General features: G+C 35.5%; 2 protein-coding genes across 2 annotated transcripts; one reads left to right on the plus strand and one right to left on the minus strand.

Moving 5' to 3' along the window:
• Positions 1 to 171: 171 nt before the first annotated feature.
• Positions 172 to 5,406, plus strand: LOC123318605 (chorion peroxidase-like). Its single transcript, XM_044905268.1, has 13 exons — positions 172 to 317; positions 555 to 850; positions 1,384 to 1,663; positions 2,350 to 2,564; positions 2,633 to 3,006; positions 3,059 to 3,251; positions 3,706 to 3,903; positions 3,965 to 4,115; positions 4,174 to 4,327; positions 4,431 to 4,589; positions 4,653 to 4,854; positions 5,001 to 5,115; positions 5,182 to 5,406. Exons 1-13 carry the CDS (start codon positions 286 to 288, stop codon positions 5,258 to 5,260), a joined length of 2,448 nt encoding a protein of 815 aa, XP_044761203.1. The 5' UTR covers positions 172 to 285; the 3' UTR covers positions 5,261 to 5,406.
• A 67-nt stretch (positions 5,407 to 5,473) lies between these two features.
• On the minus strand, positions 5,474 to 17,520 carry LOC123318950. The gene is made up of 5 exons (XM_044905732.1): positions 17,361 to 17,520; positions 13,352 to 13,387; positions 6,214 to 6,397; positions 5,797 to 5,917; positions 5,474 to 5,714 (listed from the first exon to the last, which is right to left on the minus strand). The coding sequence occupies exons 1-5, from the start codon at positions 17,428 to 17,430 to the stop codon at positions 5,688 to 5,690; spliced, it is 438 nt and encodes a 145-aa protein (XP_044761667.1). The 5' UTR covers positions 17,431 to 17,520; the 3' UTR covers positions 5,474 to 5,687.
• Positions 17,521 to 22,756: the final 5,236 nt, after the last annotated feature.

Genomic DNA, 22,756 nt, shown 5'->3' on the forward strand with positions numbered 1-22,756 from the left:
TCACATTCCCCATATCCACTTACAATAACCATTACCAAAAATTCTGATCAATGATTTCAGTTTGAAGTTAAATTGATGCAAAAAGTATCATATAAAAACAATATAGTGCTCCCAAAAAAGGTGAAGTAGTTTTGTAGTTTCGATTCAGATACAACCTTCAATTAGATACACAAAAAAGATTTCTTGGAAATTGTCTCATGAGTAAACAGAAAACTAATCAAGTGAGTAGAGATGTCACTGTGTTCAGCCACATGAAAAAAAATCTTCTTGTGAAACTATCCACAGATGTTCCTCATCAGTCCTTGTTTTGATTCTGGGTAAGTAAAAATTAATATTTTCAACATTGAAACATCAAATTAATTCCTTGTATGTTGAAAATTTCGGAGATATTCATCGAAAATCGAATTGAAAAACACTCGTGGAAAACATGATGAGTAACAATTTTGTTTTTCATTAATATTTCTCTTCGAAATCTATATTTTACCTTTTTTTTTTCCTAAACCTGAGTGCTGAAGCGCTATCTGCCAATTGAAAGAAATTTTTTCCTCCAACAGGATCCGAATCAACATGAAAACCGTATACATCCAAATTTGCGTGTTTCTAATCATTGCTGCCAATCAGATAGCAGCCAAATCTACTCATCGGGTTGCTGGACTGAATCCCTCAATTGCTGGCAATGGTAGTCAATGTACAAAAGGCAAAACTGACACAGAGCTTTGTGAGGATGAGTCTGCCTGTTGTAGACCAATGGTGAGATGTCCTGCTCATGTAAGACTCAAACCAGTACAATTTTGCACAACTCCACAAGGGGGACAAGGCGTTTGTTGTACTACAGGCTCTAACCACACAGGTGAGCTTTAATTTTTGTTCATAACATCTTTTTCATTGTGAGTTTTATGTATGATATAGAAAAAATAAACTGACAATCAGTAGAATTATTGTTGAATATTAACGTGTATAGAACATGCAAAAACTGGAAATTTTCTTTAAAATTCAGAAATGGGCGAATTTATATTGAATGGCACTTTATAAGAGAACAAAGTTGCCTATGCATACTTTGAAAAAGTCAGAGAGTATGACAGTTTAATAATGACATGGCAAGATTTTTCACTTCTGTTCTTGTTCTATTAACAACTGTAGTTTCACTTTACGTAACTTACCACAATATCTTGGCAAGATATCTTCTTCAATTCGAAATATTGAAGAACTGTCAGATCTATCTCCAACAGCAAGAATTTTATTGGAATACACAATTGCAAAATGTCTTTCGATGATGCTAGTCATAATATTATAGACTGTTCAAGTGAAAGAGAATTTCATCAAAATACAATCTGGATCTGGACACTAATCAATGAAAGGATCTATTTTTTGGTAAATTTTCAGAACCGATGGATGAGAAACGGAGAGGACACAAGATCATCAAAGCTGATATCTTCACCCTCAGCCTCATAAGAAGAAAGAGTAGGGAGGAACTGGCTGACCTCAGGACGAGGGAAGCCAAACTGATGTCCTCTGGGAAACATTCTATACTAAGCCGTTCCTCATCGAGTTACAGCCATTTCAGGAACTCCAGAACATTCAATTCAGCGGATTTACATCAGGTTATGGAGATTGCCAGCAGGGCTTTGGAGATTGCCATAGCTACAAGAGCATTCAGAGACAGGTATAACAACTTGTTGCATCCTGAGTTTCTCAGGAAGTTTTTCTTGTAACCTCGAAAAGATTTTACCTGGTTACCTTTTCTTCAAGACCAATATTATCCCAATTATTCGCTAATAACATTAAAAACTTCTTCTGGTTACATTCTCAATCGTTTGAAAGCTACGTTTTCCCCATCGTAATTCAAGAATCCCTACTTCCACTTGCAATAAGGCTATGATAAAGAATGTTGACCGTACATAACAGCGTGAAGTTTCTAGTGTTTGAATGAAAGGGATTATTTTCATCCGAATTGGTCCTTTTCGAGTGAATGAATACACTCCTTCTCACAGATTGATCATCCTTTGTGACATGCCTCAAAACTTTCACCATTGTGTGAGTTATTGCTCTTCCTGAGAAACTTTCGCAGAATGTTAAACTCGTTTGGATAGGTCCGATCTGTTATCTGCATCAGATTGGGTCCTGTTATCCTTCAATGAAATGAATCATCATTGATACTGATATTTTCATAAGATACAACAATAAATACTGAAAAATACATTCTTTTATGGCATTGGCCACATACATTCACTATTTATAGTAATCTTTGAATTTAATGAAACCACTATTTCCATAATATCCCTAAAAGGGCAAGTATCTGATCGCAATTTCAAATTGTACACGAAAAATAATCGAAATTTTTGCATTTAGGCAGGGTATAACGAATGAACAATTAGAGTTGAGCATGCTGCAAGATGATCTGAGAACTACCCCACTTGGAGACGCTTGTACGCCTCTACCTTTCTGCCACATTGTTCCCGATAAATATCGAAGAATAGATGGCGCCTGCAACAACATTTTACACTCCACATGGGGATCACACCTTACACCATTCGCCCGACTGCTTCCCCCAAGTTATCAAGATGGTAGGTATATGGAATTGACCACTTAGTCTCAGAAGAAGAAACGATCTGATCCCTTCCCATTCCTATAGGTGTTTGGTCACCAAGGGTGTCAGAATATGACGGCAAACCCTTAACTAGCCCGAGAAAGATCAGCACCACCCTGTTCAAAGACGACAACGCCTACCAGACAGATCGCACCCTTATGGTCATGCAGTTCGGTCAGTATTTATCGCACGAGATCACGCAATCCATAGACACGTCCTTCAGGAATGGCAGTGCCATAGCCTGCTGCGAACCAGATGGTAGCGCCGCCTTGGACCCGAGGAATCGACACGACGCCTGCATGCCCATAGAATTGCCGGCCGACGACCCTTTCTACTCTGTGTTCAATCAAAAGTGTATGAATTTCGTTCGTTCGGTCCTGGCTCCCAGGCAGGATTGTACCCTTGGGTATTCCCAGCAGGTGAGTGGGGATACGATGAAGGTAGAAGGAGATACGAGGCTTATTTTTGCAGATGAACAAGATCACCCACTTCATAGATGGTTCTTCGATATATGGTTCAACTCCAGATCAGACTGGAGAGCTGAGAAGTTTTGAAGAAGGAAAGTTGGCAACCTTCGAAGATTTCGGCAGAGATCTACTGCCCATTAGTAAGGACACAGACGCTTGTCTGACAATGGAGCAAGGTTCTGCTTGTTTCAGTTCAGGTAAGCTCAATCTCTTCGAATTTGGTGAAGGTAACCGAGGAAAAGTTATCAGGTCACTAGTTCAACTACAGACTATCTTTGTATCACTCTTCATTGATTCAATTCCCTAGCTTTCGAACCTTCTTCAATACGGGGTTTGCAATCAAGAAGATTAGGTATATTTGGTCGTTTTCTGGATGTACTGATCTAAGTACTGATGAATGACTGAGTACTTGGAGTGTTCCAATATCTCTTGTGGTTAGCGAATGAGTTTCCCTCAGTTTCTATCAAAAATGGCATTCTATTCTACTCTGGAATTGCAGTTTCAGATTTATAGTTCAATTTTATGACTGTCAAAAGGCTCAATTCCTTATTGTTCCTAACCTAACTGGTGAGATCTACTCTCTTCATCAGACGAGACTGGAGAGAACACAAATATTTCGGTCCCATTCATGAAACTCAATATCGTTTCCAGGAGATACAAGAACCAATCAAATGATAACCCTGGTGGCTGTGCATACCCTATTCATGAGAGAGCACAATCGAGTAGCATCGGAACTGCTGAAGTTAAACCGCCATTGGTCCGATGAAAAACTATTTCTTGAAGCGAGACAGATAGTGATAGCCGAATTGCAGGTCGTGACATACAAGGAATTCCTTCCGGCAGTTATAGGCAAGTCTTCTTCAACCAAAGACCTACGAAATCTTGACAATGTATTCCTCATTATTGACAGGTGAAGATGCCATGAGGGACTTTGGTCTGAATCTCAAGCAGGGGGAGGAATACTCTTACGACTACGATCCAAACATCGAACCTTCGGTGACCAATGAATTTGCCAGCGCTGCGTTCAGATTTGGGCATTCTATAGTGGACGGTCAGCTGAAGTGGGTTGAATCCTTAGTTTTTCCTGGGCATTCTCGATTTCACGTCTTTTTATTGCAGGATATACGGTCGTAAGAAGATGGAGGAGATCATCTTTATTCCGGAGGTTATGTTCCACCCTTCTAGGATGCGTAAACGGTTCTTTTTCGATCAGGTATTGAGTACCCTGACGACCGATCCTATCCAGGCAACTGATGAGTTTTTCTCAGACGCGGTAAGAAACTGCCTTCGTTATATTCTCTAACAATTCTTGACATCGATTTTGGTTGACGATTTCTCGACTGGTATTCGGGAGTTAGTTATTTTATGGTTTGCAGCTGACAAGGTACATGTTCAGAGCTGGTAATCCATTTGGTGTCGACCTAGCAGCCTTGAATATACAACGTGGCAGAGACCATGGCATCAGACCTTATAACGACTACAGAGAACTTGTGGGTTTACCCAGATATACCAATTTCGAAGAGTTTGGACGATTGGTAAGCAGATCTTCAGTTGAAGTATATCCTTATTGATGTTATATTTGTTTTTTTGGGATGAAGGGTAAGGCGTTGAGCAAAGTGTACAGAAGTGTGGACGATGTAGATCTATGGGTGGGTGGATTATTGGAAGAAAAACCAGAAGGAAGTATAGTGGGCCAAGTGTTTAGAGACATCATCGCGGATCAGTTTGTGAGATTGAAAAATGGCGACAAATACTTTTTCGAGAATGATCCTATTCTGAATCCTGGTCACTTTACCCCAGGTAAAGTACATCTCTGAAGTCTGAATCATAGCATGAGAAATTTGAAACGACTTTGTTATTTTGGACTGGTGCTTACTGAGAAAAAACTAGAAATAAATCACCGAAGAATAGTCGCACTTCTATATTCGACTCTAATTCAATTACAGCTCAACTTAAGGAACTCAGAAAAACCTCTATGTCCAGAATAATATGCGACAATAGTGATGGTATCCTTTTAGCAAGGCAAGCTTTGAACGCTTTCAAAACTCCTGGAGTAGCAGGGTAAGAGATTATTCGTGAATACATTTCGAAAAGGTTATGAGCCCATGAATGATTTTTTATTTTCAGTAACGATATCGTCGATTGCAAGGGTGATATGATACCCAGGATAGATTTGAGCCACTGGAAGGAGGGATACTTTGAGTGAAATCGAATAAGGCAGATTTGAGCTGCTTTTATAATATTTGTGTGAAATGTTATATGTATACACGTTGTTTTTATAAGTCATGATTAATTGTTGTCGGTTGTGGAACTAACATTAGCTATTATTATTAATGAAAACATGAAATATTATTTTATTTTCTATTTCTCTCAGTGAAATTGAGGTAGAAAATTTTTTCGAGAAAAAGGAAAATTCCAATTGAAATTTCTTACGTAATTTATTCATACATCTCAATTGAAAGATACATATATTTAACTTAGATATTTATTGAGTACGTACAGCCTGGTAAAAAATTATCATCAATTTCCTCAAAAACCCTTCAATCTTCACCATTCCAGCCTCTTGTTGAAAATTGAAGTGAGAATCGATTTAACACAACTGAAACATCAGAACGAAATCAACGAGCTGTGAATTAGGTCGTCTTGGTGGATCTCTTCCTCTGAAAAAAAAAATTAGTTCATGATTTATGCATCAATTTTCAATTATTAGTTGAAGAGAGAGGAGGATAAGTATGAACTCACAAGAATTCTGGATGGTATTCTGCGACCACTCGTTGATTTGAACCTTCTGGTGGAAATGTCCTCATAGGATGGAAGAGATTCGTCGAAAAGCACATCAACTGCTGAGTCGTAGTCGTTCAAACTGAAACACAAACAAAAATTTTCCTTCTTGAAACGCAAAAAACAACGAAATAAAGAGAACCAGAGGGGAAAGGGTGATATTCACCAAGAAAGCCTTCATCGCGGGCTTTCCATTAGAATTTCCCGCACATTTCTATACAAAGAACCAGCGTCGTAGATGGAAAGGCATCTCAAAGCCTAAATACATACACGAGAAACATATTTAATGTGATTAAATAATGTTCTCGTTTAGTTAACTGAAGGAGACATATGACCTAACCATAATGCAGTGTTTTTATTGAATTATCATCATCTTACCCTTTTAAGGGGTTGGATTCCACTCCACCTTCATTGAGCAACTGCTTAATTTCCAACAGTGTAGGGGCGTTATCCAGTTCTTTCAGTTCTTTATCATTTTCGTTAGGTTGTAACAGTCTGGCTAGCAATAGCCTGTTACCATCAAGATGTGGAACTGATGAAGCTTCACTGCGTTTACCATGAGCTTGGAGAAAATAAAAGACTAGATTAGAAATCGATAAATTGGACAACGTTACCAAAATTTCATAATTGATATGAGAAACAATTCACATAGTCATAAGAATTATATTTTCGCATTAGTGTAGATTCGGAATTATTTCTGCTCCAGAATATATTACGAATCGAAATCAAATGAAATACCTCCTAATCAGAACCAAACAATACCCCATTCCAAATAGAAAGAATGAAAATAAAAACGATTGAAAGGGGAACTTCACACCCCAATTAAACACACTCCCACCAACTACAAACAATTCCCGAAATTTTTGCCCCGCAAAGATCTGATACATTCGGAAATTATTGATATAATGAATTGGTATTATAATTGATGATTGTTAGTATATGATTAACCATTATTTAGATTGATATTAATTAAATGGAAACGAAACAAAACTGGTATACTGGTTTTAATCATGATTGAGTGTGATGCTGTTTGAGATAACTGATAAATGAATCAGTTTCAAAACAAAAAAGAATTTTCTAAAGTGTTGCTCTTAAAAATCATTGGTTAATGAGTTTTACGATTTACGATTTCGATTCCTGAATATTTTGGCTCTTGAAAGTATTGTACCTCCACTTGGAGATGCCATATACTCATTTACATGCACTTGTGTGTCACGTATGCACACACTAACATAACATTCAACGTCTATACCTCATGACAAGGCATTGAACTGCACAGACCAGCAATCTGGCTATCCATTTCAGTCAAGAATTGAAATGATTAATGCAGGACATCATGTTAGGCTGATAGCTTAACGAAATTCTAAGGATTAAGGATCAATTTGTAGGGGAGTAGATGTGGTTACTATGTGATTGATACATGTTCCTCTAGTGAGTTTTCAAACACACCGAATGAAATTGTAGATACGGGTACGAGTACCGTGGATCAAGGGAGCGTATAGAGGTGAACCTATTAATTCTCTAACAAACATTTCGAGAATTCACACTTTTTTCGATAATTGATTGATTTTTTATTGTTATCCATCTAAACATCTTACTTTTCCGAATTCAGTAGAGGCCAACGATTTTTTTTCTTCATTTCAGCACAAGGATATATTTCATTTCATTCATAAATAATGTGGAGACCTTATGCAGATGAATTTTCTCGATTATTTATTGACAATTTTCCACCCACCGAGACAAAATATCGTTCTATACTCAAAACAATGCCCATTACTGTATCTTCAACATACCACATGTCCAAAAACTACTAATGCAAACTGAATTACAAACAGTTGTTCATTGATATCTGCATATTACTACAAATGATAATTTATAGCTGAGTTCCATCCTACACTGCTGTACCAACGAGAGAGAATGATATATCGTAATGCACAAAACTTGGCATGAATTTATTTTCGTCAAGGTGGTTAGACTGCATCTACATAAATTTTGATTTACGATTGTTATACATTATCCCTGTGCGAAGTTTCTGAATAACTCGATATGCTGGATTGAACTGAGAGAGAAAAAAATTCGTTGTGTGAATTTTGGCTCTTTTTCTGTTCGGCATCTTTCCTGATGTGTAAAAATTGAAAAACTCAATTTCCACATCGCCCTTTCACTATGCATTCCCATATTCTGTCCCCGAACAACTTGTTACATTCAATTATATCCTGTATCTGCATCACTGTTGCAATCGTTAGGGTCCTAGAGGAATTAAACGTTCTCTACTCTCTTTGATCTTCAATTACCTAGGCGTAATTGCATTGGTTGGTTCGAATTCAATTTTTCGATATTAACGCCAAAATTTATCGATAACAGGCAACAAACACTTATGCCCTTTGATTGAAATTATTCCGGCAAAAGGTCATTGCTTTTCGATTGAAGAAATAGTACTATGAATTCCTACAAGTGTTCATTCAATCTTCGATGATATACAAAATGAGTTGCTCTTTCAGAATATGTATTACATTTCCATCTACGGTTACTTTTATTGAGAGATAAACGACTGTAAAGCTGACTTTCGAAAAATCCTGAAAAAGATGTTCGTCAAGACTGAATTTCCAAAATGAAAATGAAAAGTAAAAAAACAAAAAAAATTATTTTCTCCTAAACTGGGCCAGATATTCGAAATTTTGCTATGAAAATATAGATTATCGAACACGCTGAATCTATTGCGAGCAGTTTCGGAAGCCTATCTCCCTTCGTTTAGATTTTCATTCTGGAAATGGCATTTTTCAAAAATTTGCAATTTTCAATCTGCGATATCTCCTGTTATATTCGTCTGATCGAATTGGGATTTCCGGTTATATAATCAGCGTTGCCTAGGCTTTCACCGTAGCACAAAAACTCGATTTCGAAAATCTCGATTTTTTGGGTCAAAAATGAGCAAGGGGTTAGACCCCCCTAAAATGACCTATTTGCTACTCTGTCTGAAAATTAGGATATTCCATTACTATCCTAGGATATGGAGTGCATAGAATTTGTTCTGAAGATTCTAGAAAACCAAACAGTTGATGATTCAAAAGAGAATTGCACTTCAGAGAGCTCTTCGAAGTCAACTCGAAAATGAAAAGTGGAAAAACAAAAAAAATTATTTTCTCCTTAACAGGGCCAGATATTTGAAATTTTGGTATGAAAATATAGGTTTTCGAACTCGCTGAATCTATTGCGATTATTTTCGAAAGCCTATCTGTCTTCGTTTAGATTTTCATTTTGGAAATGGCATTTTTCAAAAATTTGCAAATTTCAATCTGCTATATCTCCTGTTATATTCGTCTGATCGAATTGGGATTTCCGGTTATATAATCAGCGTTGCCTAGGCTTCCACCGTAGCATAAAAACTCGATTTCGAAAATATCGATTTTTTGGGTCAAAAATGAGCAAGGGGTTAGACCCCCCTAAAATGACCTATTTGCTACTCTGTCTGAAAATTAGGATGTTCCATTACTATCCTAGGATATGGAGTGCATAGAATTTGTTTGGAAAATTCTAGAAAACAAAACAGTTGATGATTCAAAAGAGAATTGCACTTCAGAGAGCTCTTCGAAGTCAACTCGAAAATGAAAAGTGGAAAAACAAAAACAATTATTTTCTCCTAAATAGGGCCAGATATTCGAAATTTTGGTATGAAAATATAGGTTTTCGAACACGCTGAATCTATTGCGAGTATTTTCGAAAGCCTATCTGTCTTCGTTTAGATTTTCATTTTGGAAATGGCATTTTTCAAAAATTTGCAAATTTCAATCTGCGATATCTCCTGTTATATTCGTCTGATCGAATTGGGATTTCCGGTTATATAATCAGCGTTGCCTAGGCTTCCACCGTAGCACAAAAACTCGATTTCGAAAATCTCGATTTTTTGGGTCAAAAATGAGCAAGGGGTTAGACCCCCCTAAAATGACCTATTTGCTACTCTGTCTGAAAATTAGGATGTTCCATTACTATCCTAGGATATGGAGTGCATAGAATTTGTGTTGAAGATTCTATAAAACCAAACAGTTGATGATTCAATAGAGAATTGCACTTCAGAGAGCTCTTCGAAGTCAACTCGAAAATGAAAAGTGGAAAAACAAAAAAAATTATTTTCTCCTTAACAGGGCCAGATATTTGAAATTTTGGTATGAAAATATAGGTTTTCGAACACGCTGAATCTATTGCGAGTATTTTCGAAGGCCTATCTGTCTTCTTTTAGATTTTCATTTTGGAAATGGCATTTTTCAAAAATTTGCAAATTTCAATCTGCTATATCTCCTGTTATATTCGTCTGATCGAATTGGGATTTCCGGTTATATAATCAGCGTTGCCTAGGCTTCCACCGTAGCATAAAAACTCGATTTCGAAAATCTCGATTTTTTGGGTCAAAAATGAGCAAGGGGTTAGACCCCCCTAAAATGACCTATTTGCTACTCTGTCTGAAAATTAGGATGTTCCATTACTATCCTAGGATATGGAGTGCATAGAATTTGTTCTGAAGATTCTAGAAAACCAAACAGTTGATGATTCAAAAGAGAATTGCACTTCAGAGAGCTCTTCGAAGTCAACTCGAAAATGAAAAGTGGAAAAACAAAAAAAATTATTTTCTCCTTAACAGGGCCAGATATTTGAAATTTTGGTATGAAAATATAGGTTTTCGAACACGCTGAATCTATTGCGAGTATTTTTGAAAGCCTATCTGTCTTCGTTTAGATTTTCATTTTGGAAATGGCATTTTTCAAAAATTTTCAAATTTCAATCTGCGATATCTCCTGTTATATTCGTCTGATCGAATTGGGATTTCCGGTTATATAATCAGCGTTGCCTAGGCTTCCACCGTAGCACAAAAACTCGATTTCGAAAATCTCGATTTTTTGGGTCAAAAATGAGCAAGGGGTTAGACCCCCCTAAAATGACCTATTTGCTACTCTGTCTGAAAATTAGGATGTTCCATTACTATCCTAGGATATGGAGTGCAAAGAATTTGTTCCGAAGATTCTAGAAAACCAAACAGTTGATGATTCAATAGAGAATTGCACTCCAGAGAGCTCTTCGAAGTCAACTCGAAAATGAAAAGTGGAAAAACAAAAAAAATTATTTTCTCCTTAACAGAGCCAGATATTTGAAATTTTGGTATGAAAATATAGGTCTTCGAACACGCTGAATCTATTGCGACCATTTTCGAAAGCCTATCTGTCTTCGTTTAGATTTTCATTTTGGAAATGGCATTTTTCAAAAATTTGCAAATTTCAATCTGCGATATCTCCTGTTATATTCGTCTGATCGAATTGGGATTTCCGGTTATAAAATCAGCGTTGCCTAGGCTTCCACCCTAGCACAAAAACTCTATTTCGAAAATCTCGATTTTTTGGGTCAAAAATGAGCAAGGGGTTAGACCCCCCTAAAATGACCTATTTGCTACTCTGTCTGAAAATTAGGATGTTCCATTACTATCCTAGGATATGGAGTGCAAAGAATTTGTTCCGAAGATTCTAGAAAACCAAACAGTTGATGATTCAAGAGAGAATTGCACTTCAGAGAGCTCTTCGAAGTCAACTCGAAAATGAAAAGTGGAAAAACAAAAAAAATTATTTTCTCCTTAACAGGGCCAGATATTTGAAATTTTGGTATGAAAATATAGGTTTTCGAACACGCTGAATCTATTGCGAGTATTTTCGAAAGCCTATCTGTCTTCGTTTAGATTTTCATTTTGGAAATGGCATTTTTCAAAAATTTGCAAATTTCAATCTGCGATATCTCCTGTTATATTCGTCTGATCGAATTGGGATTTCCGGTTATATAATCAGCGTTGCCTAGGCTTCCACCCTAGCACAAAAACTCGATTTCGAAAATCTCGATTTTTTGGGTCAAAAATGAGCAAGGGGTTAGACCCCCCTAAAATGACCTATTTGCTACTCTGTCTGAAAATTAGGATGTTCCATTACTATCCTAGGATATGGAGTGCAAAGAATTTGTTCCGAAGATTCTAGAAAACCAAACAGTTGATGATTCAATAGAGAATTGCACTCCAGAGAGCTCTTCGAAGTCAACTCGAAAATGAAAAGTGGAAAAACAAAAAAAATTATTTTCTCCTTAACAGAGCCAGATATTTGAAATTTTGGTATGAAAATATAGGTTTTCGAACACGCTGAATCTATTGCGACCATTTTCGAAAGCCTATCTGTCTTCGTTTAGATTTTCATTTTGGAAATGGCATTTTTCAAAAATTTGCAAATTTCAATCTGCGATATCTCCTGTTATATTCGTCTGATCGAATTGGGATTTCCGGTTATATAATCAGCGTTGCCTAGGCTTCCACCGTAGCACAAAAACTCGATTTCGAAAATCTCGATTTTTTGGGTCAAAAATGAGCAAGGGGTTAGACCCCCCTAAAATGACCTATTTGCTACTCTGTCTGAAAATTAGGATGTTCCATTACTATCCTAGGATATGGAGTGCATAGAATTTGTTCTGAAGATTCTAGAAAACCAAACAGTTGATGATTTAAAAGAGAATTGCACTTCAGAGACCTCTTCGAAGTCAACTCGAAAATGAAAAGTGGAAAAACAAAAAAATTTTTTTTCTCCTTAACAGGGCCAGATATTTGAAATTTTGGTATGAAAATATAGGTTTTCGAACACGCTGAATCTATTGCGATCATTTTCGAAAGCCTATCTGTCTTCGTTTAGATTTTCATTTTGGAAATGGCATTTTTCAAAAATTTGCAAATTTCAATCTGCGATATCTCCTGTTATATTCGTCTGATCGAATTGGGATTTCCGGTTATATAATCAGCGTTGCCTAGGCTTCCACCGTAGCACAAAAACTCGATTTCGAAAATCTCGATTTTTTGGGTCAAAAATGAGCAAGGGGTTAGACCCCCCTAAAATGACCTATTTGCTACTCTGTCTGAAAATTAGGATGTTCCATTACTATCCTAGGATATGGAGTGCATAGAATTTGTTCTGAATATTCTAGAAAACCAAACAGTTGATGATTCAATAGAGAATTGCACTCCAGAGAGCTCTTCAAAGTCAACTCGAAAACGAAAAGTGGAAAAACAAAAAAAATTATTTTCTCCTAAACTGGGCCGGATATTCGGAATTTTGGTGTGGAAATATAGGTTCTCGAACACGCTGAATCTATTGCGAGTATTTTCGAAAGCCTATCTGTCTTCGTTTAGATTTTCATCTTGGAAATGTCATTTTTCAGAAATTGCGAATTTCACTTGAGAGTTCGTCAAGACCGAACGGTTATGCCGAGATGGATGAAATTCTCAGATTTGTTACTAGAAGAGTTGCTCTTTCAGAATATGTATCACGTTTAGGTCTACGATAATTTTTCTGGAAGACAAATAACTCCAAAATGACCTTCAAAAAATTGGGTTCAGTTAAAAATTCCTCAAGACCGAACGGTTGTGCCGAAGTGGATGAAGTTCTCAGATTTCTTACTAGAAGAGTTGCTCTTTCAGAATATATATCACGACGAAAATACTCACCACCCCAGCAAGAATGTCCGTAGCTCAAGCAGGAACCTGAAACAGAGGGATATACGAGTTCATGAACCAATATTCACTGATTTTCTTTCAAACGTTCATAATTCACTTGTGATTCATGGGCCATTATTCACTGATGGTCAGAATAACAGACAGAGGCTCTGAAGTCTGATCATAATTTTTTTTCGAAAAAGATGAGAAAGAAAGAGTAAAACATTATCTGCTATACTGCAATTCGAATTTTCTCTTTATAAGCATAAAATTAACGACCAACTTTATCATGTCAGTGACTAAGGAAAATATGTGTATTGTTCTAGGAACATTATATTGAAAATTAAACAATATACACCTGTTTAGGTATCGTGACTCCCACAAGATGCCAAAACTTTCAGGAATCTCTTCCTGTGAATTGTGGCATAAATCTATTAATTATGTAGAGCAACTTATTCGATGAACTTTATATCCTGTATGCCGTATAGTTAGTCGCTGTTAAATCGTCAGACTGCTAGACTAATGGACCAGGATAATGTCCAAGCAACGTTATTACATATTGTAAAAGATGGCAGGGTGCACTTGCTAATTTTAAGCATCGCGTGTATTGAATTGGGATATATTAAAACGCTGACTGGATGTATTAAGAGTTTCGAACAAAGTGAGGATTAATTTAGATGAATCTATATTCAAATTGAGGTAATAATGTATTGCCTAAAAGATTTTTGAAGTTTATGTTTTTGATGGTTTTTATTTTATGAGATATAATTCCCGAAGATTCAAGGGAAAATATGAAACAGTCCACTTGGTAGGAGGATTTTTAGAAAAAGGAATACACATTGTTGGGACATTTCGGTTTTCCATTTTCCACCGAAGGAAATTCAATAGACGAATACACTAGTTCAAACAGCATTTAATCGACACACGTAACTAATTCGATTTACTTGATTACATAACTGCTAGGACATGCAGCCTTCTTAGGCAACAATCGAGTTATGTCTTCTCTGTTCGCCATTTTAATCGCCAACCATAAAGTGAAGATACGTTAATGTTGTTTGTCGCAATGTACAACCTACGTTTTAATGTGGGTAAAGGGGTGCAAAGCTAATTGAGAGATCCTGACAATTTTAAGGGTAGAACAAATATCTGTGTGAAGCTCCTCCTTTGCATTTATTCGTGGATGGAAGAATCCAAAGAAAAATATCATTAAATTTTCACACTTACTTTGATGGACTCTGTTACTGTGTAATTCATAATTCAAAATTGAGAGGAGTAAGTTGGAAACTACAATCATTCCTTCATGAACAGATGAGAATAAAAAAATACTGGAAAATTCAATGAAATATCTTCGAAAATAAGCTGTTATAATTCCTTCATAAGAATTTAACATTTCCATTGAGTTCTACAGTGACCGTTTGTGATCAGTATACCGTATAGCTGATTTATAGCGTCCCATATATCGTTTTGGAATAAGAGAGCAAGGACTAAATCCAAAAATTAATTGGGTAAATCGTGTACTGAATATATAATAATGGACGAATTATCATTCTGAATGTGGATTTTACAGATGATGAATTGGCTATAATGCTTGGATTATTTCACGTGGAATTGTAAATGAATGAATAAAATAAAGAGCTTCTCTCACTGAAAAAAATGGTATGATATGAAAGTATTTTTTACGTGGTGCCATTTATAAAAATAGGATCCATGTGTGTATTTTATTTTCGGATATCCTGTATATTTTTAAAAATATTTTTTGCTCGTTGTTAGCTTGTTTAGAAACAAAGTTATGGACCATGTAAGCACCCCTAGGTCACCCTGTATTTCATATCTACATAATTATAATTTTTTGTCAAACTCAAACTCCGCTTTGGTTAATGATTTAATGAAAGACTCGAGTGATTTCTAATAAACCGAATGGTCTGCAGAATCAAAAAGGAATAATATTCGAATTAATATTCACATTGTTTCATCTGACATTTTCACCTACATGAGAGAAGGAAATCAACAAATGACACACAAATGAAGTTGAAAAAAACCTTTTGAGCTGAATAAGTCAGGTAGCGAATATTTCTCACTTCATCTATTTTGAACTGAAAACTGTGAAATATTCAATACGATGGTTGTTTCATCATGACAAATTAAAGTAATATGATGGTGAATGTGAGTGGGGGAATTTCCCTCTCACATACAGAGTGATTCGACGAAACTTTGGGGTAGGAAAATGATTCAGACTTTAGCGAAATCGACTTTACTTAGAGCATAAGCTTAAATTATTTTTAACTCTAAAGGGTCCTCCAAAAGTGGTGAAACTCGATACTTCTTTGTTTTTTCGAAGGACAATAGCAAATTTTTATAACATATTCTGACTCTATATGAAATTCTTATCTTTCAATACCTTGTCATAATATATCTGCGTGCTTTTTGGCGTAGGTCAGTATACGAAATTTGTATAGTTGAACAATTAAAAATTCGTTAAAAAATAACCTTCCCAACAATCAAAAATCTAATTTCACTTTTTAACAACAAATGGATTACACTAATGAAAGTTTCCTGGTGTTTATGAATCTCCCAAACCAATCTTACCAAAGACCCCATCAATTTAAAATAATTGGATGATGTAATCTATTTTCCATTATTGAGGAGCTTTTCATTTAGCTCCACCAGAATTATTACCTCAAAGGAAAGTAGTACCTGCCTAGAGATAATCATGAATTTTAACCGATTCAGGATTTCAGTCTAGCGATCTGCTATTTCCCAAAAATTCTGTGCTATTATGAAACAGGAAATATCCACATGGATGCATGGATTTAATCTATTCGTATTTGTAATGATTCTTTTCATTGAACAAAATTCCATCATCAAACAATATAACAGTGGAATATTACGTAATTTCGCGAAATGAACAATATTTGAGCCCGTATTTTCAACTCGCTGAGGAAAAATTTCATTTTGCTCAAATGTGGGGATGCTTTGTTTTCATTCTCATGTCAGTATGTCCGAAGTTATAATTCTAGTTTATAATATATACCGTATAATTAGACTCATTTCTGAACATAAAGTTCATTGGAAAGTTTCATGAAATGTTCGAGCTCGTTGAATTTTTTGGACAGATTTCAATCACAAACTTATGTTCTTGAAATTTCATCGGGACTGAATTGTATTAGTATTATTGATATAACTATTATTGAAGTTTATCCTGGCATAATTTTTTCCGAAATAGTTTGGGTCATCTGAACAATCTTTTACACTTTAGCAAAATAAGGACTGGTGTATCAAAATCTTGTCGATCTCATTTTCCAGAGTGATCGTTCATCTTTCTAGTCACCAAAATGAAAATTATAGTATATATAATAATATATATTATATAATATAATATTTTCCGATAATACATGATGTTAATGCTGTAGAATTCATTTGAACATTGAAAGAACACATTTCTTTTGTCGCCACAAAATCAAATATAAATATTTCATTTCTATAAAGAATATTAGTATAAATAAAACGTTTACTGAAGATGATAATGTTTCAAAAACGTCATGGCATCCAAAATCGAAATGTTCGTTTCTGTCGTTTGTGTGGATTTGAATTTGACATAAATTTCCATTCGAAAATATCTTGAATATACACAACTGAAGTAAATTTTAAGCAATTCAAAATTGCAAATAAAATTCAGTTTTATTTTCATGGGTTTCTACGAAATATTCATATTAATAATATGATATAATAATATAAAAAGACAAAATACATTTGTGGGGGATTTAATTCTAATATAAAAAATATATAGTAAAGAGAAAATGCATTGAAGATATCTTATTGAAAATTTCAATTGGGATGATTAGAAAATTACTCAAATTTCGAACCATTTTTCAAATTTTACTTCAACTAAATCACAATTAATAGTCATTGAAAATCGAAAATTTGATCATTTTGCCATGATTGAAAGGAAAAGACAAATTTTCATGAGAAAATTGAAATTCATTCAAAATTATAAAATATAGAATTTTTTATTTCAACTTACCAGCGGCACATTCGGCGAATAAGAAGAATGTCAACACCACCATCAACTTAACCGTGCATGCTACACTCATTTTATGAAATCAAAGAACTGAAATTGGGAACCGGAGGAAATTTCTTGATGACTTGTTGCGCTTCCTGTATCGCAGATGTTGCAAACGTTTCAGGACCGTCTGGTTCGTCCTGTGCTATCCTTCCTTTATATCAGGAACACCGTTCCCTCCCACCGTGTATGATAAAGCCATAACGCCTACTTAGATGATGATTTTGACTTCGTCCTGTCGTTATTTTCAAACGTGATCTGATGGACTGCATTGGTTTGTTCTTTTTATTGTTTTTTTATCTGTTGGAAAATATAGTCACGTTCTGGGGTGAGAGTTGATGTTTTCTTCTTCGTCGACTGGACAAACTTTTGCTTTATTTACTGAGGAATCTCAGAAATGGCTTGAAGTTGAAGATGCCTAACATGCAAGTAAAATTTGTCTTATTTTTACCATACTTTCACAATCTCTTCATATTCCTTTCAATGTTTCCTCCACCATTTTGCAACTATCTGCATAAATAAGGGTATTTGGTGAAATTTCATTTCCCTTTTTCTTCAGTAAAAGGTGAAAAATTTATTGGCATCTGAAGAGAGATCAGAATGATACATGAGGGATGTTTAGGTTAAGGTTTTTTGTGAATTGGTTAAGATATGGCTAAGTATTAAAGTTGTTATCGTATTCTATTTGCAGAGGTCTTTTGACCGTCATGAAATTAATTAATATACTAATGAATGTGAACACTTTTTTCGACGTATATTCCTAATGAAAAATTCCCCTTACAGATTTTTTACTCAAGGGAAAATCATCATTTTTGTGAAATAACAAGTTTTGGTAGAACTCTATAAAACCATTGACCACGATAATGTCCACTCCCAATAAATCTCTATGTCTTCAATAAAACCCTTTAATTCATGTTAAACTAAATTTGAATAAATTTCGAGCAGAATTTCCATAATCAATTTCAATATACCTCAAAAAAGTTCTCAAATTGAGTAGCTTTATTTTGTAAAAAAATTCGACATATACCTAGATCTATCTAGCCTAGAAGTACCAGAAACAACCAAAATCAAGAAATTTGGGATATCCTGTACAATGATAGATTACTGCATTCATTTTATAGTGGTTTGTTATAGAAAAAAATAGGCATCAGTCGATTAATTCATATGATACGAATAATTTTCAACCGAATACTCATACATATTTAGCGACACCGTCCTATAGAAATTGTAGCTATTTGCGTCGCTGAAAAATTCATCCGCACCAAGTTCAAAGATTTACATAAAGCCTCGACTATACGCGTCAGTTCACAAATCGCTGATATCCGAATACCGGTAGATAATTCAAATCAAATGCACCTTCGTACAAGCGGAATAATATGTCTATCTGTTCGGACTTCAGGTGGACGTTCAACATTACACGGTGAATGGATGCGATTTCATCCGAATTTCAAACAGTTCAACTGAAGATTCGACAAAACTCGTGTCATCTATACCAACAACTATGCTTGATATTTCGATTATGAGTCACTGCTTGATCGAGGTAAAACTATTTGTAACACCAAAATTTTCGTTTGTACCTCGAAGATAGTTTTAGAAAAACATCACACGTTAGCATTTTCCATTTGCATATTTGATACGAGGATATTTTAAAAAAATTCTTAGCCTACTGTAGAACCAAACAAAATTTCAATGTCAAAATATTTTATTACTCAACATTTATTAAGGCTAACCTGCAACGTCTTTAGACTTTTCAAAAACAATGTTTCTTCTTGCTCTGCAAACCAGACCTCCGCAGCTTTTATTACCTCCTCGTTGGTAGAAAATTTACGACCTTTTAACCTTTTTTTCAATTGAGGAAAGAGATGATAGTCGGATGGAGCCAAATCTAGTGAATAAGGGGGGTGTTCTAGTAATTCAAACCCTAAATCACGAATTTTTTGTATGGCAACATGAGATTTGTGTGCAGGGGCGTTGTACTGCAAAAACAAAACACCTTTAGAAAGCTTTCCGCATCTTTTCTCTTTAATTTTTTTCCGTAGATTGGTCCATAATGTCAAATAGTAATCTCCGGTTATTGTTCTACCCTTATTCAAAAAAATCAATCATGATTACTCCATGGCAATCTCAAAAAACCGAAGCAAGAACTTTTCCAGCAGATTTTTGGTCACGAAATGTCTTAGGTCTTGGAGAACGAGAGTGTCGCCATTCCATCGATTGTTGCTTTGTTTTTGGATCGTAGAAGTGTACCCAAGTCTCATCCATAGTAACAATTCGGTTTAAGAAGTCTGCATCGTTTTCAAATCGATCACAGATCGAACACGATGCTTCTACCCTTGCACGCTTTTGGTCAACATTCAAACATTTGGGGATCCATTTTGCAGCAATTTTTCTCATGTCCAAATTGACGTGAACTATATGATGAACGCGTTGGTATGAAATATTCAGTGCATCAGATATTCGTTTTAGCTCAATTCGACGGTCTGACAAAATCATGTCATGAACTGCATCGATATTTTCGGGGACTGACAAAGAAACTTTCCGATCAGTCATCATCTTCAATGGAAAATTTACCTCTTTCGAAGCTTGCAGTCCAATTTTTCACGGTCGCATACGAAGGACATTGATCACCAAGGGTATTAAGCATATCTTCGTAAATCTGCTTACCTCTTAACCCTTTCAAATACAGGTACTGATGATGGATTCCCAACATTTCGGTAGACATCTTCTTTCCTTTAATTTATTGCGTAACTCTGGTTTACTTTTTTGACCTCAAACTTCACACTGACACTTCTAATGAGTTATCGTTCGTTGCTATGGTAACGCAATATTTTTTTTATGCATGGAACTGGTCTAGGCTAACTAGATATCAATACATCATCGTAAAAAATTTGTTTTCTTTAAGGTTCAAAGGGCGCATCTTATTTTCTTGAAATATACAAAGAATTCATATTTTCAAGGTCACCAGTAGTAATTGCAAATCGTTCAAGTACTTGAATACAACGTACAATACGTTTCAACTAACTGAGTATAGCCCTTTTAAGTGTGGAAGTGTGGAAAAATATCAAATCCTTCATTTGCAACATTCATACTCCATCTTATGAGTCTTATGACACTACAGTGCTTTTACATATTCATCCTGTATATTTCACTCCGACATCTCCTGATTTTAGTCATATGGCTTACAGTAGCGAAAGAAATTCTGTGAATCCGACAAAATGAATCAATGCAATGATTAGTATCAATACAGCTATGTAATCGAACAGTAGAAATCACATTGGGTAAACACAATTTATTTGACGGTTTACCAATATTTGGCAAGTCGCCAATTTGTTCGATGCTGATGCAGATCTCAGAATAAACATATGTAGTACATCGTTGGCGAACAAATCTCAACGGTATGATCATATCCGTAATTACAAATTCACTTCATTCATGTTTTTATGTCAATCTGCCTGATGAAAATATCTCTCGCGACGTATTTGATAGAGAGGTCCATTGTTTTTCGAATAATGCAAGTACATGCAGCGATGTTCACAAATATCCTGAAGTAGTCGACTCTGATTGCTGTACTAGAACATTTTTGTTAGAGAGAATGAGAGAGAACTGTCAAAACATCGAAGTAATCGTTCCATATTACCTATATTATAAGGCACCTTTTGGTTATCCTTCATAATATGGAGAGTAGATAGAAGGAGAACGATCGACGTACTAAAAATGTGTCCCCGAAAACAGGAATCGTAGGATAGGTGTCGCTGCGATTACAGCGGGTGTCGATAAAGGTTGGGGATTCAAGCGTCAATTCGAAATTTCGAAATGAACAGACTTCATTTTATTTTAGGTTATGTGTCATCGTGGTTTTTCTGATGATTTTTCAAATACCTTTCTTCAAATCTATATTTAATATGAGTTCTCTGCTGAATTATATGCAATAAAATGAAAGTCGAAATCAATGAAATTCAAAGGAAATCACTGATCAAAAAAATTGTACCTACTTTTGTTTATCATTGTTTATTGAAAGCAGCTATGTTAGTTGGTTTACCGTAATCGTCAAAATTATATAAATCCGAAGTGAGGCGTAGTACACATCAAGACAACAAAAGGTAACAGTCTCAGATTTATCACTTAGGTATTGGAGTAGATTCTGTTGCCAATACTCGGCTGAGAACGATATAAACCATATATTAGGTTATGCCAACAAAATTCTTCAAGAATATTCTCTTCTGAACCATGTAGTTTTATTGGTTAGATATTCTTATTCAGAGGAGTCAACTTCTCACGAGGGATGACAATTTCGATTTCGTTTATAATGAATCCATCATCTTTTTGATATCTTCATCGCAAAAGTGCTCTTGACACACAAATTGATTCGGAGTCGATTCTTGAGATAAGGTTTTTTTCAATTTTCTCTCAAAAATGCTCTCGGAAATTTTATCTCTTCTCCTTTTCTTTCCGATGCCAAAACACTCTTATACTAGAGCACGTTTCAACATTTCACCATGGTCATATGTTGTTCTCTTATCAAAAATCGAAAATAATAATATTCCTATCATCCGTCACCAGGGAAACAGTTCACTCAGCTAACTACAATTTATTTGAATCAAAATTTCGCACTCTAGTGATGGCCAGCGCGCCTGTTGGCAAAAGCATGAACTACCATATTGGTACATATTTTAGGGGACAAAAAATCTGTGGTCTCAAAGCAGCGATCGTTCTCCTTCTCTCTACTCTCCATACTTCATAAGCTGGAAGTAAGAAACACTGAACAAAAACACAGAAAAAAGAGTTGCTCTTTTAGAATACGCCTCACATTTAGATCAACGATGATTTCACAGGATAATTCATGAAAAAAGTGGGAGTAGGAACAATTTTTGAAAATATTATTTCTCATTTTATGTCGAGCATGTTGAGAACCTAATAAAGAACCTTAAAGGAAAATGGCTGAAATGAAAGATGATTTTTGGGGTATTAATATAGCGAACCACGGGAGTTATCAGTTTAACTGAAGGCTGTGTGTAATGAATGTGAATTGCTGAATTTATAACGCACCCCTTGGTGTTTGAAGGAAATTCGAATTTATATTGAGGTGTACGATGGGAAACAGTGGGCTTGCGTTAATCTTCGCTTACTTCCTCAACCAAGCAAGAACTGAATTTGGGATGATTTTGTTAACCATACTTAGGGCATATCATTGAGGGTATGGAGAGTTACTCAAAGTGGACGTGTGCAGTAATCCTTCTTGGTCAAAATATGAACGTAATCATCCCAAAGATTCTAGAAAATCAAACAGTTGATGCTTTAATAGAGAATTGCACTCCAGAGAGCTCTTCGAAGTCAACTCGAAAATGAAACGTGGAAAA

The sequence above is a fragment of the Coccinella septempunctata genome, chromosome 8, assembly GCF_907165205.1.
Source record: "Coccinella septempunctata chromosome 8, icCocSept1.1, whole genome shotgun sequence".
In the NCBI taxonomy this organism is placed as follows: domain Eukaryota; kingdom Metazoa; phylum Arthropoda; class Insecta; order Coleoptera; family Coccinellidae; genus Coccinella; species Coccinella septempunctata.

What these genes read in the sequence shown, in the direction of transcription:
- LOC123318605 (XM_044905268.1), top strand. Translation starts at nt 286, where the DNA reads ATGTTCCTCATCAGTCCTTGTTTTGATTCTGG. An exon ending in ATTCCTTCCGGCAGTTATAG is followed by an intron (nt 3,904 to 3,964) that starts GCAAGTCTTCTT and finishes CATTATTGACAG; the next exon opens with GTGAAGATGCCATGAGGGAC. An exon ending in TCCTGGTCACTTTACCCCAG is followed by an intron (nt 4,855 to 5,000) that starts GTAAAGTACATC and finishes ATTCAATTACAG; the next exon opens with CTCAACTTAAGGAACTCAGA.
- LOC123318950 (XM_044905732.1), bottom strand. Translation starts at nt 17,430, where the DNA reads ATGAGTGTAGCATGCACGGTTAAGTTGATGGTGGTGTTGACATTCTTC. An exon ending in GAATCCAACCCCTTAAAAGG is followed by an intron (nt 5,918 to 6,213) that starts GTAAGATGATGA and finishes TTTGTGTTTCAG; the next exon opens with TTTGAACGACTACGACTCAG. An exon ending in GAATACCATCCAGAATTCTT is followed by an intron (nt 5,715 to 5,796) that starts GTGAGTTCATAC and finishes TTTTTTTTTCAG; the next exon opens with AGGAAGAGATCCACCAAGAC.